At 44.2% G+C, this 15,966-nt stretch overlaps 1 protein-coding gene across 1 annotated transcript; it reads right to left on the bottom strand.

Annotated features, from left to right (window-relative positions):
• Positions 1-4,953: 4,953 nt before the first annotated feature.
• Positions 4,954-14,776, bottom strand: LOC140221172 (uncharacterized). Its single transcript, XM_072290490.1, has 7 exons — positions 14,724-14,776; positions 14,622-14,682; positions 14,372-14,500; positions 14,001-14,153; positions 13,180-13,281; positions 5,269-5,439; positions 4,954-5,166 (listed from the first exon to the last, which is right to left on the bottom strand). The coding sequence occupies exons 1-7, from the start codon at positions 14,774-14,776 to the stop codon at positions 5,086-5,088; spliced, it is 750 nt and encodes a 249-aa protein (XP_072146591.1). The 3' UTR covers positions 4,954-5,085.
• Between the last annotated feature and the right edge of the window lie 1,190 nt (positions 14,777-15,966).

Raw genomic sequence — 15,966 nt, 5'->3', positions numbered from 1 at the left:
CGGCTTAGCATAAATCCCACTAGCTAAACTGCTAGGCTTCAGGTGTGCTGGTGAGCAACGGGAGGCCTTGGAAAAGGACTAAGCTCTTGGTGACTTAGGTCCCGGTTACGGCCCCGTGGATGGGTTGCTAACCCCTTGAGCGCTCCCGCGTTGACTAGTCAGTGTTGGCTAAGGTGGGTAATGGCTTTGTTAGGATCCGTACCGACACTAAGGTGTTCGCGATACGGTACCCTACTTGTGGGAAAAGTGTACAACCTCTGCAGAGTTAGAACCTATCCGGGTAGCCGTGTCCACGGCATTGGACGAGTTACGGCTCGGTCACACAACTAGCTTTTGGGGATGACTGGTTTTCTACTGCGTGTGTGGGTGCGTGGAGTTTTGGAAGTGTCCGGCAGGTGTGCCGTGCGCTATGGCGGACGGGGAGTCCGGTAGCGATAAAACTTGGATCCTTTGTGTAGGATCAACCCCATTTGATATATTGTTTACTAAAATGTTTTTGTGAAACTTCTTTGAAATGGAACCCTGCATGTGTTTAAAATCTAGCTTTGCTGCAAATAAACCATAGCTTATTCCTTGATTATTCTTGTGCATACTCTGTTGTATCCCCCTCCGTGGATGGGGTTGGACTTGCTGAGTACTTTTGTACTCACCCTTGTGTTGTTACTTCAGAGGAGGATCCGGACTTCGTCGCCGAGGACTTCGAGTAGGAGGTTGCGTCTGCACCCAACGCTGCCTGTGGTGTTGGCCCTTTTGCAAGATGCTTCCGCTGACGCTTAGCTCCGATTGCAGCCCGGAGTCCGACTGGACTGCAACTTGGATTTGTGTTGTTATCGCTTTAGTCTTGCTCTGGGTGTGGCTTGCCCGCCCGCTCCTTCGGGAGTTGTACGGTTTCTGAACTATCTGTTGAATAAATGTGTTATCAGCCTCCTGGGACTGATAATTTGGATCACATTTAGTCTCTACTTATGTGGGGACGTTTCAGTTGATTTCCTTGTAAGCAAGGATTGACTTACTCGAGGACGAGCAAGGTTTAAACATGGGACGATTGTTGATGCTCGTTATTGAGACACTTTTTGTGCCATTTAACTAGTGTTTTCAGACATATTCTTATACTAACCCGCCACTTGGCACTTGAAATAACCCATATTCGCATATGTGTTGTGTTTTGGACCATATTGCAAAATTATCGGAAATATGACATAAATGAAGGGTTTTTCTACAAGTTGGATTTAGGCCCGAACCTTGGATATTGGAAGGCCCAGACATGAACATTGAATTGCAGGCCCGCAGGAAGAGTTGAAACTTGCACAGGCCATATCTTCCTCATCCAAACTTCGATCGGGGCAAATTTACAAGGAAAATTGCATAGCTCGACGAGATCTACAACTTTTGTATAAAGTTCTTAGGCATTGGAGGCCAAAACAAGGCAAGCTGATCGGCCTAGAGGGGTCCAGGCTGATTGGCCTGGCCCGTTTCTGGTCCCGATCATCGTGCTCTTTCACCAGGAGGAAGCCTACGACATCCCTAGGGTTATTTTCTAGATACTTGGCTTCGAAGGCACCCCAACTGATGCCACCAACTATAAATACCCAAGATATCCAACAAGGAGGAAAATCTCCGATGAGTTTAGACCTAGCCACCACCACCACAAGATGAAAAATAGAGATTAGATCAGATCACCGTGACGACCAACGCCGGCAGGAGTTAGGAGACGAAAGGAAGCCCTCGGGCCGATCAGCCTGAGGAGCCCTAGGCCGATCGGCCTAGGGTGTTCCTGCACCCCCTCGCCACCATCTTCAGTGACAACGTTCTCCAGAGTCTCTTTCACCCCTTTTTGCGTCAATCTCTATAATATGTGTTCTGATCAGCCCATATTCTTAGTAGAGTTTGTGGTAATCATGGTGATTAGCTTAACTCTGCGGATGCTTTAATATAGATGTGTGAGTGAGGTTGTTGAGTACCCCTGCGTAGTGACGGTATGCAGGAGGGAAAGAGCGGAGCGAGCACGTAACCGCTATGAAGCTAGTGAAGGCAACGCCCCTTTTGTGTACTAGATGCATATTCATGTGAACCTAGATCCTAGGGAGGGAACGCATATCTATCTCTATTATCTATCTTGTATCAGCCCTTGCTTATTATTCCTTGTTTAGTTTAGATTGGTTTTTCTATCTACACAACCCATATTGCCTGATTTCGTTAGTAAGATTAGTATAAAGTGAGAGCTAGCAATCCACCTGTTCCATGGATTCATAAACCTTGGGAGAATACTCTAAGGGAGAAGCTACAACTAATTTGTGCGCTTGCGGTTCACAAATTGGTGCGCTAACTGCTGTCAACACACATCGAGGATCTACGCTGCACCGAGTAACCCTGCAGCGAGTCTACACGAGGACAGAGCGCTTGATCTGTAAGTTCATAGATTGGATCTGTTATAGTTTGGGTTACATCTTGTGCAGGAAGGTTACGTGCTTAGAAGTTTTGGTTACATCTGCTTTGCTTACACTGATTTTACACATCGTTTACATGAGTATATTGCGGGTTACGCTTGACTGTTTGAATCTAGAATTTGGTTACATAGTAGTAGCAATGAGTTATATAATATGCCTCATGTTAATATCTGGTAGATTTAAACGCATATTTCCATTAGATTTGGTCTGTCCATGGTGATTCCGACGAAGATGATGGCGACAACTACAGCGTCAGTAACTTCCTTGGCATGTCGACATGGAGAATTAGGTTTCCGGATGGCGACATAAAGGCAGGGATGATGCTGCCGTCATGGAATAATTTTCTCCAACCCTTCTCCATTTTTTCGTGGTTAGATCCCACCACGATGAAAGGCTTGTGAGAATAATTCTGCCCCTCGAGCTGATGTTGATCAGTCTTAGGTTGGGTAGATTGGGATCAGTCTCTCTTCTTTATCAATGGCAGAAAGAGGAAGAAGAAACATGCAAGAAGGAAGAAGATTTTGCTCGGTCCAGCCTACAGAGATGTTGGTCATCATTTTTTGAGCGCTTGTTCTCAACCTACTTGCTGAGCGTATGCCTGTGCGGCCTTCTACATGAATCTTTATACATGTTTGAGATTGAGATTTGTAGCTGCATGACGCGTGAGTACAATGTAGATGAAGTGTTGTGTGACATGATGACGTACTCAGCTTTCATTTAATACAATTCTTCCTTTGCTCTCAAAGAAAAACTGCTAGTACTGAAATAGTTTATGTTATCCGTTAATGATTTAGACAGTATACAATCTCAAGAAAGAAACGCCGCATCGACTTTCCAGAATACACTGTCACTTGACTTGCTGCAAAATATAAATTAAAAGTAAACCTGCTTTCTCACGGTTCATCGTTCATCGGACGCAACTTGTATTAAAACACAGATAGCACAGTACATCTCAATTTTACAAACTCCCTGAGTAATATGCAAATTACAACCAGCAGCCTACTGTTCTTCTTCCTCCTCGGGACCAAGTGCCGAAGCCGCTTCAGTGATTGCCAGACTGCAAGGGAACTTTAAGCCTCCAAACCCGCCTGTCCAAATCGAAGGGCGGACTCCAAACATTGGGAAGCTGCAAGAAATTCTTGGTAAAAGACCATCAGCTGCCAGCCGCTTCAATTTGGCCCCGCAACCACCTGCTTCCTCCATGGATGTGAACCATCCAACCCCAGAAGATCCAGAACGCAGCACTAGCTCCCACTGAACAAGCACCAGCAACTCCCCCAAAGAGGCCACCCCAAAAAAAAGAGTCACTTCCGCCAGCAACCAAATGGACCCAAACCAACCTCACAGGACAAAACGAGAAGAAAACCTTACCCGAAACATCCCAGAGAAGCAAAATCCACCCCACCGTGCCGCCGTCCCTGACAACCGGCAGGAGGAACACTAGCCACAGAGGAACAAACACCGTCTCTTCCATCCCAAAGCGAACGAAATCGATGGCTTCACTCTCCCGGCAAACCCTAGCTCCGCCATCGAACACCGACGATGAGCAAGACGTAGCCCTAGATAGACTCCTACCTAACCCATATACATCCACACACCGATTCCACAGCCCACCTCCCTCTCCGACGCCGGACTGGTCGTCGGAGAGGAAAGGAACCAGTGGAATCGCCGCCGGAAATGGCTTCCGCATCGAGTTCGCCCTTTTCGCCTCTCTGCACTGTAGATGGGGATAAGGACGAGAAGGGGAGCCTCGACAAAATGCTACTTTCTAAACAGGCAAAAGTATTTCAATGTTCCCTAATCACCTAAGCACACTCATCCAGAGTAAGCACACTCATCCGGAGTAATCCAGCTTGTCGCTATTCACATCATATTCAAGAGAATGCTACTCCCTCCGTTTTAAATTGTAGGTCATTTTGACTTTTCTAGATCCACAAATATAATTATGCATCTAGACATACACTATATCTAGGTTCATAGTAAAAAATATGCACCTAGATAAATTAAAACGACCAACGGGTAAAGTCTTCTAAGCAGGCAATTTCAGGCCAAACACCCAATCTTAAGCTCACAGGAATTTCCAATGACATGGCGATAAGTTCACAGAAACTTCCATGTCTTAGCAAGCGAATGTTTTGTCCGGTCATAGAATAGCTCGAGAAAGAAACGCGCACTTCAACTTGCCAGACTTCCACGTCAGCTGGCCATCCTCCGAGCAAAAAAAAAAAAAGAACCATCATACTTGCAGTTCATCAAACACATGACAGAATGCTATTTTGTATTTTCTAACCAGGCAACAACATGTGGTTCCTAACCAACTAAGCTTTTATCCTGCTTGTCGCAACTCATTTCAAACGGCCGTGCTTCATTACTAATCTTCATCAGGAGATATCTTCATCAATTCCATTGCCTTACTGCAAAAATCCAAATGAATGACAAGAATATCAACTACTCAACTTCCTTGACGAAATTAGTCGATCATCTTAATATGGCATACAGAAAGGAAACTACTGTTCGATTGTGTGAACTCATGTTGCCGTGCCGGTCATTCGGGTCCCAATTGTTATCATGACAAGAGTACATTGCCAATATACTGCCATTTTCGGGGAACATATTCAGAAGAGAAACAAAATGCAGGTTACCTTATCTCTCTCTCGATCTCATTTCCAGTATCCAATTTTTGTGCATCCAGGAGAGCGTCACATGCTTGCTTGTATTCCTGAACATAGCATATCCAGGCGGATAGTTAAGACAACCACACTCAGCTAGATCTAGATGTCAAGTTAAAGAACAGATTGGCAAGCTCATAAGTGTATCCCACCTTGAGTAGCATGTGAGCTGTAGCCTGACGATAGCAAGCCTTTGCCCAGTTAGGTCGCAGCATCCTGCATTGGTAAGCATCTGATTGGGCGCCTTGGCCATCACCCATTTTCAGTTTGCAGAGGCTCCTGTTGGAATATAGGATAGCATCTGGACCAGTACAATCTATCACCTATGGTCAAGGATGTGTTAGGAAACACAGTATGCTACTCGCTAGCACACAAAAATAATCACGTAAACAGGATCACTTGCGAGTAGATGATCATAGATTATACCTTCGCCCGTCGCGCGTCGCAGCGGAAGTCTTAATGAAGCGCGAGTGGTCGATCCGATCGACGTCGAGGAAGCAGTCGTACAATCTGACGAAGTGCGCAACCGAGCACACCTCTATGGCAGTCCACACGTACGGGATGGGATGACGAACCGGAGCGTGCTAGCACTCCACGGCACATACTCGGAGATCCCCGCGATCAACCTTTGATCCGGGAGGGAGGACTGCAGCAGCGCACCAGGCAGGTGCATGATGCGGCGGCGGCGGCGGCGCACTAGGCAGTGCATGCGGCAGGGTGTAGGTGGATTAGCCCTAGGGTTAATCACCTCTCTGGCCGGTGATTAGATATATATGATTAGATATATAATGCTTTCTTAATGGGCTAGCACGTTCTTATTGGACCAGGCCCTCTTGGCATCTCCAACAGTCTCCCACTTGCATAAGAGTTAATTATACAAGTATCCATGTGTTCCAGTCTCTTAAATGTGTGACCCCATAGGTTCATGCAACCAACGGACATGACTCGAAAACCATTTTCAATCAACAGTTAGCATTGGCCTCTAGCAAGGCGTACTGACTCCCGAAGGCTCACGAAGATCATATCTTGCATAACCTGTAACACTCACCAATATTATATCCTTCCACCACACGACACCTAGCCAAGTATAAGGCGAGTGAAGTGCTACCCTTATTCTTAGCCATTTCTCACTCAGCGAAGAACTTTTCTGATCAACTAACCTTTAGTCGAGGCATGACCATGCGCTTTTAGCTCATCACATCGATAGGGCCCAGAGGAGTCTCTCCCTGAAACGGGAGGGGCAGATTCGTTCTTGACTCCGTACACCCTGCGACTTGCTTCAACCACATCTGGAAGCTGCTTTTATAACTACCCAGTTACGGAATAGCGTTTAGCAACCCGAAAATGCGATGCTCCACAATCCGGGACTCTGCACCGATCTCAGGTCAAAGGATGTAATATGAGTGCCGTTACGAGACTCACCGATAGCAGTGTATTCGCGGTGTCTCGTAGTGGGTCTATCTGACACCGTGTTCCTAACACGTGCCTACATTGTTGGCGCAATATCCCATATTGCCATGACCTGTGAAACAAGATCATCCACCCAACACATGTACCAGCTTATCTCTACGTCACAGTCCCGCATGACAGATGGAAGTTAGGGATCATTTTTAGTACAATGTCAATATTGTATCATGGAGTTTCACTAATGAATCACATATTCGCTAATCACATATAATGACAAAGTTATGGAACATATCACTGAAAATGCAGATTACAAACGTTGACATGATGTTATCATCTTATGACTACCTTTATGGAATACATCATAAGCCTCCCGCTAGTGCTAGTCAGTTATGCTAGCATCTCATGCCTATTGACTTCGTATGCATCTCATACTTTGCTTGTGAGAGTGGTTTAGTCAATGGATCTGCAATGTTCAGGTCGGTGTGCACCTTGCATATCTTCACATCTCCATGATCGATGATTTCTCGAATCAAGTGATATCGCCGTAGTATGTGTTTGGACTTCTGGTGCGACCTAGGCTCCTTTACCTGTGCGATAGCACCACTATTGTCACAATAAAGGTCTATCAGATTGGAGCAACTAGGGACCACGCCGAACTTAGAAATAAATTTTCTGATCCATACAGGTTCCTTTGCAGCTTTCAAAGCTACAATATACTTATGCCCTACCATTGAGGTAGAAGACATATCCCCATTCAGATTTGCTATCGTCCTGGTTAGTTTGGAAGCTAGCATCGGTGTAACCATTTACAACGAGCTCCTCCGAACCTCCATAGACTAGGAAGATATCCTTAGTTATTCGAAAGTACTTAAGGATATTTTTTACTACAACCCAGTGACCATCACCCAGGTTGGATTGGTACCTGTTTGTAACACTTAGAGCATACGAAATGTTTGGGCGCGTGCACAACATGGCATACATGATCAAGCCAATAGTCGAAGCGTATGGCACCCGACTCATCCTCTCTTTCTCATCAGGAGATGATGCACACTGAGTCTTGCTCAAGGTTACACCATGTAACATAGGTATGAATCCTTTCTTGGAATCATTCATGTTGAACCTATTCAACACCTTGTCAAGGTACATGCTCTGGCTCAATCCAATTAAGCGTTTAGACTTATCTCTATAGATCTTTATACCTAGTATGTAGGCTGCTTCTCCAAGGTCCTTCATAGAGAAACTCTTTCTCAATGTAGTCTTGACATCCTCCATAAGCATAATGTCATTCCCAATTAATAGTATGCCATCTACATACAAGATTAGAAACACGAGTGCGCTCTCACTAACTTTCTTGTAAACACATACCTCTTCTTTATTCTTAGAGAAGCCAAACGATTTCACTACCTCGTCAAAATGAAGATTCCAACTCCGGGATGCTTGCTTTAGCCCGTATATAGACTTCCTAAGTCTACACACTTTTCTAGCATTTTGCTAGTTGACAAAACCTTCAAGCTGTATCATGTACACATCCTCACTTAGGTTTCCATTAAGGAAAGCCGCTTTGATGTCCATTTGCCAAATCTCATAGTCATAATATGCGGCAATTGCTAGAAGGATCCGAATAGACTTCCGCATAACGACGGGTGAAAATGTCTCTTCATAGTCAACACCTTCAATTTGATGAAAACCTTTCGCTACCAGTTGTGCCTTATAGATGTGAACCCTTCCATCAGCGTTTATCTTTTTATTAAAAATCCATTTACACTCAACGGCTCTCACGCCATCGGGTGGATCAACCAGGTTCCAAACCTGATTCTCTCTCATGGACTCCATCTCGAATCGCATGGCATCAAGCCATCTCTCAGGCTCCGGTCCCATTAATACTTCTGTGTATGTTTTAGGCTCCTCATTGTCCAACAATAGGATGTCCTACTGCCCTGTAATCAGTAGCGTGTACTTATCAAGTGCGCGACGTGCCCATGTTAACCTTCGTGGTTGAGGTTCATCATGTTGGTCAGCGACCATCGCTAATTCATCATGTTGCACCTCATCAATGGGAACTGAAACATTTTCTTGTATTTCTTGAACTTCTTCAAGTTGAACCGTGCTCCCACTAATTTCTTTCAATAGAAACTCTTTCTCAAGAAAGACAGTGTTTTGAGCAACAAACACTTTGTTCTCTTGACGGCTATAAAAATAGTATCCTTTGGTTTCCCTAGGATACCTACAAAGACACATTTATCAGATCTGGGCTCAAGTTTAGTGGGCGTCAAACGCTTCACGTAGGCTTCGCAGCCCCAAATCTTCAAGAATGACAAACTGGGACGCTTCCTAGTCCATATCTCATATGGCGTCTTCTCCACAGATTTAGATGGTACACGGTTTAGTGTGAACGCAGCAGTCTCTAGTGCATAGCCCCAAAAATATAATGGAATATCAGCTTGACTCATCATAGACCTCACCATATCCAACAAGGTTCGGTTCCTCCACTCCGACACACCGTTCCACTGCAGTGTTCCTGGCGGAGTCAGTTGTGGAACAATTCCGCAACTCTTCAGATGATTGCTAAATTCATGGCTCAAATATTCTTCACCATGATCAGATCGTAGGAATTTAGTTGTCTTGTCGATATGATTCTGTACTTCATTTTGGAATTCTTTAAACTTTTCAAAGGATTCTATCTTATTCCTCATCAAATAGATATAGCTATATCTTATTGAAAACCACCTCTTGCGACCAAGCTCATTGGACCGCATACATCTGTATGTACTAGGCCTAATAACTCGCTTGCTCTCTCGCTTTGTCCAATAAAGGGAGTTTTAGTCATTTTTCCAAGTAGGCACGACTCGCATATCTTAATCGATTCATAATCGAAAAGGATCGAGAAGACCATCTTTATGGAGCCTCTATGCATTTCTCGCCTATATGGTCTAGACAACAATGCCACAAGTAAGTAGGATTTGAGTTATCTACGCGAGTTCTCTTATTACTAATGCTATCAATTTCTGCATCTTTTAGATCAAGAACGTAAAACCCATTCACAATGGGACATCTCCCATAGTACATGACATTCATAAAAATGGAACAACACTTGTTCTTTATTATTAATTCATAACCATCATCCTCTAAATATGAGGAGGAAATAATGTTCTTATTCAATGCAGGAACAAAATAACAATTATTGAGTTCTAGCACTAATCCAGGAGACAATGACAATGGATAAGTGCCGATAGCTAACGCAGCAACCTTTGCTCCATTCCTGACGCACAAATCCACTTCGTCTCTCGCAAAGCGTCTAATTATTTTCAGCCCCTGCAATGATTTGCTAGTGTGAATCATTGCACCAGTATCAAATACCCATGCATTATTAGAACGCATAGCATGATTAATTTCAGTAATATTAATATCTTGAGCGGAGGTCGCACCTCCTTTCTTCTTTTTTATCTTCCAAGTACTTCTTGCAATTCCTTGACCAATACCCCTTAGCACCATAGTGAAAGCAAGCATCGTCAGGGGAGGCACCAGCTTTCTTTTGTTTTTCTTTGGCCTTGGATGCCTGCCCGGAAGTCCCACTTTCGGCAAGTTTCTTAGCCTTCGCTAGGCGCTTACGCTTCTTACCCTTCTGAACTGTCATCACATGACTAGAAGTCTTCCTAAGACTTGCCTCTGCTGCCTTAAGCATCCTATGCAACTTGGTCAGCAATTTCTTCAAATCATTCATGTGATAATTCAGGATGAACGGCTCAAAGCTAGCAGGAAGGGACTGCAGTATCACATCGGTGGCAAGATCATTATCGAGGGGAAAACCTAGTCTCTGCAAGCTCTCAATGTACCCAATCATCTTAATCACATGAGGGTTGACTGGAGCACCTTCAGCAAGCTTGCAACCAAACAGGGTCTTTGAGGTATTAAACCTGTTAACCCTCGCCTGGTTTTCGAACATGCCACGTAACCCCACGATCATATCGTACAAGTTAGTGCTCTCAAATTGCTTCTGTAGCTCAAAGTTCATGCGAGCAAGCATAAGGCACTGCACATCCACCGCATCATCATTATGCTTCACATAAGCACGATATGCACTAGTGGTGTGCGGGGTAAGGCGTATCGAGAATGTACTTTATTTCCTCTCGTCTGAGAATAATTCTCAGGTTCCGATTCCAATCAACAAAGTTTGTTCCGTTCAGCTTATCTCTATCTAGGATCGATCGCAGATTGAAATTTGATGCACTCAACATTTTCTGCAATAGTAAGATATGCAATGGTTAGCACTTTTTTTTATTAACACTTTAACGAAAGAATTCCTGCTATATTGTGCGAACATCCCCCGACATTGCATAGCAGGACGAGATCCAACGTTCCCTGTGATACTAGTGAGCTTTGACATCACCGCTAGCATTATAGTGAACAAGGTAGGCAACACTTGCCAATCGCATCCGATGCAACTCTCGTTTGTTGGACGACACCATATGTCTAGGCTCCCAACACTTATGCCCCAAAGCCCAAGTCCGACTTGATAGCTCTGTCAATCAAACCAACACTATGCCGTGGTGTCCAACATCACCCGATGGATCAATGTAGAAGATGACACCCTGCTTTGGCAGACCCATCACCTACTAACAAGACCCTAATGGTGCAGCTGTTGGAAGGGCATAAAATCTTAATTTTTCGTGAGGGATTTATCATGCTCATCACAGGCAGTGCATAATAATAATCATCACAGATAATCAAATTATTGTGATAGTATGCCCTTTCTTCGTCCAACGAAAATCAACATATGTCAACGACCGCCAGTGCGCACGCCTACGTCGAGACATTGCATCTTGGGCGCCTTCTCCAAGGTACGACGGTCGTCGAGTCGCTTCACTCGTGTCGAAGAATTACATACTCTAATTCAGCTAATACACGCTAGTAGCTAAAATAAAATAATAAATTACATCACAGGAGTGGCACACAGGCCGAATAGGAACAACCTCAACCCCGCTGTGATAATTTGTGACACACAGGCCACATGAATTTATTATACTCAGATCATCACATGATTTCGAGATCATACCATCACATCATTCTCTGAAAAATGAGTTAAGTGTTTCTACCAACGATGCAACACGTCCCTTTTTTTTTAAAACACCATCCGGTCCCGACAGCCGATAACGGATAGAACAGATTTTCTGCATGCTGCCAGCAAGCTAACAGACATGGCGTTCTAGCCGACATAGCCATTCACGCCGCGTATCAACTGCTTCGCTACACGAACTCACAACCTTGTGGTCAGCCGCGCGACGCTCGTGCGCCGTCGTAAAGACAGCTAGTTAGCCAGTCACATAATGAGGAACCAAGAACAGAGTAAAACAGTTCAATTCGCACGTAACGCTATTCGACAAAACGATCTGATCTACAACCAACCATGCAAAAATTTTAATCTAGATCAAAACAACACAAGCACAGCCATGGTACCACTGTTAGGAAACGCGGTATGCTACTCGCTAGCACACAAAAATAACCGCGTAAACAGGATCACTTGCAAGTAGATGATCATAGATTATACCTTCGGTCGTCGCGCGTCGCAGCGGAAGTCTTAATGAAGCGCGAGTGGTCGATCCGATCGATGTCGAGGAAGTAATCGTACAATCTGACGAAGTGCGCAACCGAGTGACACCTCTGCGGCAGTCCACACGTACGGGATGGGACGGCGAATGGGAGCATGTTAGCACTCCACGGCAAGTACCCGGAGATCCCCGCGATCAACCTTTGATCCAGGAGGGAGGATTGCAGCAACGCACCAGGCAGGTGCATGCGGCAACAGCAGCAGTAGCGCACCAGGCAGTGCGTGCGGCAGGGTGCAGGTGGATTAGCCCTAGGATTAATCACCTCAGGGTGCAGGTGGATTAGCCCTAGGATTAATCACCTCTCTTACCGGTGATTAGATATATAATGCTTGCTTAATGGGCGAGTACGTTCTTATTGGGCCAAGCCCTCTTGGGCATCTCCAACAGGATGGCAGGTTATACAATAACTTTTCCACTAGATTTTAACATTATCTGTACACTGACAGCCCACATTATAACAGATAATCTGTCTAGAAACATGGATTAACCAACACCGTGTGGCATGGTACATTGCTGCCTTCTAAAAAGATGAAGAGAAGTTTACAGATATGCTATTACCACATCATGTTCCAGTCTGCTAACTGAAGCTTGTCAGAGAGAGCAACATGACACTCCCAATTGGCCCTACAATCTAGATGGACTTCATGCTGCGTCCGTCCTCCCAATTACCCCTAAAATCTAAACGGACTTCATATTAAAATTGCATCCATTCTACTTCAAATACTTAAATGTGAGTCCTTCGGAGCATTTTAATTAGAAAAGGGCCCTGAGATGGTATTGATTTTAGCTTGTCCATTACCGGTTCTACTCATAACTGCATCAAAACACGTAACCACTTCAAAACAGATTAAACTCCAGCATCATATTTGCTACTTAATACGAAACACAATGTATTGTTCAACTGATGGAAATTAGAGAAAAAACTAGTTGCTGACCAAGATAATGTTATCTCCAACGCTTTTAGAGAACGAATAACATTTTTTAAATGGTACGCTTGTAAACAGAATAGACTACATTCTAAGGCATCGTTGGTAAGGTGCAAACACTTACCTCAGTATAAACCTTTGATGCCACGGCATACTCCTTCAGCCTAAATGCCTTATCTTCCTGTGACCTTAGCGTAGCTTTTCTTATTTTGATATGTTCTTCTTTCTAAACAATAAAGTAAAAAAAGTTGAATGCAACCCAGATAAAACATTTGAATTCTTGAACAAAATATTTGTTCAGCATGATTTTCACAATATCAAAAAAAAAGAAACTTGTTCAGCATGATTTTCACTAATAGAACTGACATATATTTGTTCAGCATGATTTCCACAACATCAAAAAAAAGAAAAGAAAAGAAACTTGCATCACTAATAGGACGGTAGCTAAGTTGGATACATCTTCCACATGCTTATGCAGCAATTGAAGTGCACATGCTGACATCTTGAGATTTCAAAGCCTCAAAACAGCTTAGAGCCTCTGATATTCATCAATCATAGAAATCCAATATGTGATACTAGGACGGGATGAAAAAAATTGGTATTGCAGATGGCTTTTCAGCATGCATTCCAAACTAAACTGTTTAAACTGACATATTGGTAGAACGTGCAATATACTGATTAGTTATATACTTAAATTTATTGATATAGGGGGTACTTCTATGTGGAATACAGCTGAAAGTCAAGGTATTAGAGGTACAGTACCACATTTGAGCAATAAGAGATCCAAATGGAATAATGCAAAATTAAAGGTTCAAAAACAAGTATCATAATTGAGGGATAAAAAGGGTTTTGCTCCTCCAAAGGAGTATTACATGAGAGCAGCCTATCTACAGCATTCAAGCAATATTTTGTATGACAAAAGCATTCCAGCTACACATAACATACCATTGGCTTTGCCTTTTCCAAATTCGCACCAGAGATTATTCCATCAACACTCCAGTTTCTGACATTGGGAATTGGTGAGGTCAAGGGAAACAGAATTTCAACTTCTTCTCTGCAATCACGTGCCGCAGCAAGCTCAATTGGCAGCTTACCCAACTACAAAAGGAGGGGGCATATATTTACTAGATTGAAATTATCAATGAGCTACAATCGCTTAATAGAAGTGTCTTGTCAAAGCAATCCAACACTGCTAGAACAGCTCCCCAACATGTCAGAGAAGTTGAAAAATACTCAGTATCATCAGAACCTTAAATAAAACTGAGTGGAACAGATATAAAAATCGGGAGAACATCTAGAAAAGATATTCTACCTACATCATCTGGAATATTAGGGTCAGCTCCAGCCTTTAACAGTAAGCGAATGAAGTTGTTATATCCTCCATGCCCTGTAGCAACCACTAGAGGAGATGCAGCAGTACCTTTGCCATTAACATCAGCACCAGCCTGTCAAGGATTGTACAACAATATTTAAAAAGGAAACAAAAATGGCACATATGGTTTCAGTAAGAAAAATAATAGCTAGCATAGTGGTAGTTGAACAGAGAGAGTGAAGGAAAATACTGGCCTTAATGAGTAGCTTCATGCACTTCAATGAACGGTAAATAACAGCACCATTCGGTGGAGTTCTAATGCCACAGAAAATGGTGTTGGGCTGAAAGCAATATACGAGTATTTCACCTCAGTAACTTGATGAACAAGAGGATTCGAATTTACAGTCATGGAAACACAGTGTAAGAGGAGAGACTACCCTGCAATGTATGATCTGGAATGGCATCGTGTAAACAGCCCGGTTGACCAAATAGCGAGAGACCGGGAGGCGCGTCGAGACGCGGATGCGGTGGGTGGTTGGTCGTTGGTGCCACGGGAGAAGCGCAGCAGAGGTTGTTTGCCCGGTGCGGAAGGCCAGAGCCTGAGAGCGGGAGGCGCCGGTGGACGGGCGACACGTGGTGGTCAAGGGCGACGACCGAACCAAGAAAAGCTGCTGCGCTGCTCCCGTGCTCCCACTCCGTTCCTCTGCGGCTCTGCCCGTGCTGTGGCGCTCTCGCACCGTCGCAGGTCGCGCAGCGGTGGCGAGTCCTCCGTGTTGCCGACGACTTCGGTGAATCAAAGCCAAGATGGCGGAACGTTAAATTTTTTTGTACGGTTATTATTACGGGTACTTGTGATCGCAATGAGTTTCATCTCGCATCCTTTGTGTGGTATGACGTATGAATTTCAACATCGACCTCCTCTAGAATTTCACTTTTATTCTCGTCCCTGCCATCACGCAGCACTAGACTACTAGAGCCCCTCTATGCTGCTTTGTTAGTGGATTGTTCATTGTTACGGTAGTTAATTTATGGTGTTGTAGTAATGATTTTTTTATGTTACACAAGATGCTTTAAGATGTTTCATGGGTTGACTTTTGATGGTGCATGCACTGTACCACAATCAAAAATTACGTGAGTCAGCTAAAATAAGAAGTTACCATAGAACCGTTAGTTGCTAAAGTTCTCTAACAGACCATCAGTTGGTAAATCAAGTTTCTCTAAGCATGGATCGGTATATATGTTTAGATTCTCTATTTAACCATCAGTCAACACATCCTGCAATCTGTATTTAACTATCCGTTGGTACAGTTAGATCAGGCCCCTCGCATGTTCGCAGCCTACTATTGCACACAAAGTGCCCACACAACCATAAGACTTATTAGTCCCCAACCTATCAAACCTTATGTTCCCTTCTCCAGTTTCCGCGCCGCCACCCCTTCCTCCATCCCTTGGCACCCCTCCCTCGGTCCCTCCTCTTCCCAAATCACGCACTCGCCATCCAGAATTGCTGCACCGCCACCTCCCCAATGTGGGGCCTATGGCTGCCCGACTCCAACTCGAGTAGGAGGACGCCAGCCTCGATAGGACGCCGCTACCTCC

This window comes from Setaria viridis, chromosome 9 (genome assembly GCF_005286985.2).
Source record: "Setaria viridis chromosome 9, Setaria_viridis_v4.0, whole genome shotgun sequence".
Taxonomy (NCBI): domain Eukaryota; kingdom Viridiplantae; phylum Streptophyta; class Magnoliopsida; order Poales; family Poaceae; genus Setaria; species Setaria viridis.
The sequence above is the reverse complement of the archived record's forward strand: the minus strand, read 5'-3'. Positions and strand labels throughout refer to the sequence as shown.

Coding starts and splice junctions, on each gene's coding strand:
- LOC140221172 (XM_072290490.1), bottom strand. CDS start 14,776: ATGACTGTAAATTCGAATCCTCTTGTTCATCAAGTTACTGAGGTGAAA. Junction 14,683..14,723: donor GTTACTGAGGTGAAATACTC/GTATATTGCTTT, acceptor CTGTGGCATTAG/AACTCCACCGAATGGTGCTG. Junction 5,440..13,179: donor CATCAAAGGTTTATACTGAG/GTAAGTGTTTGC, acceptor CCTTGACCATAG/GTGATAGATTGTACTGGTCC.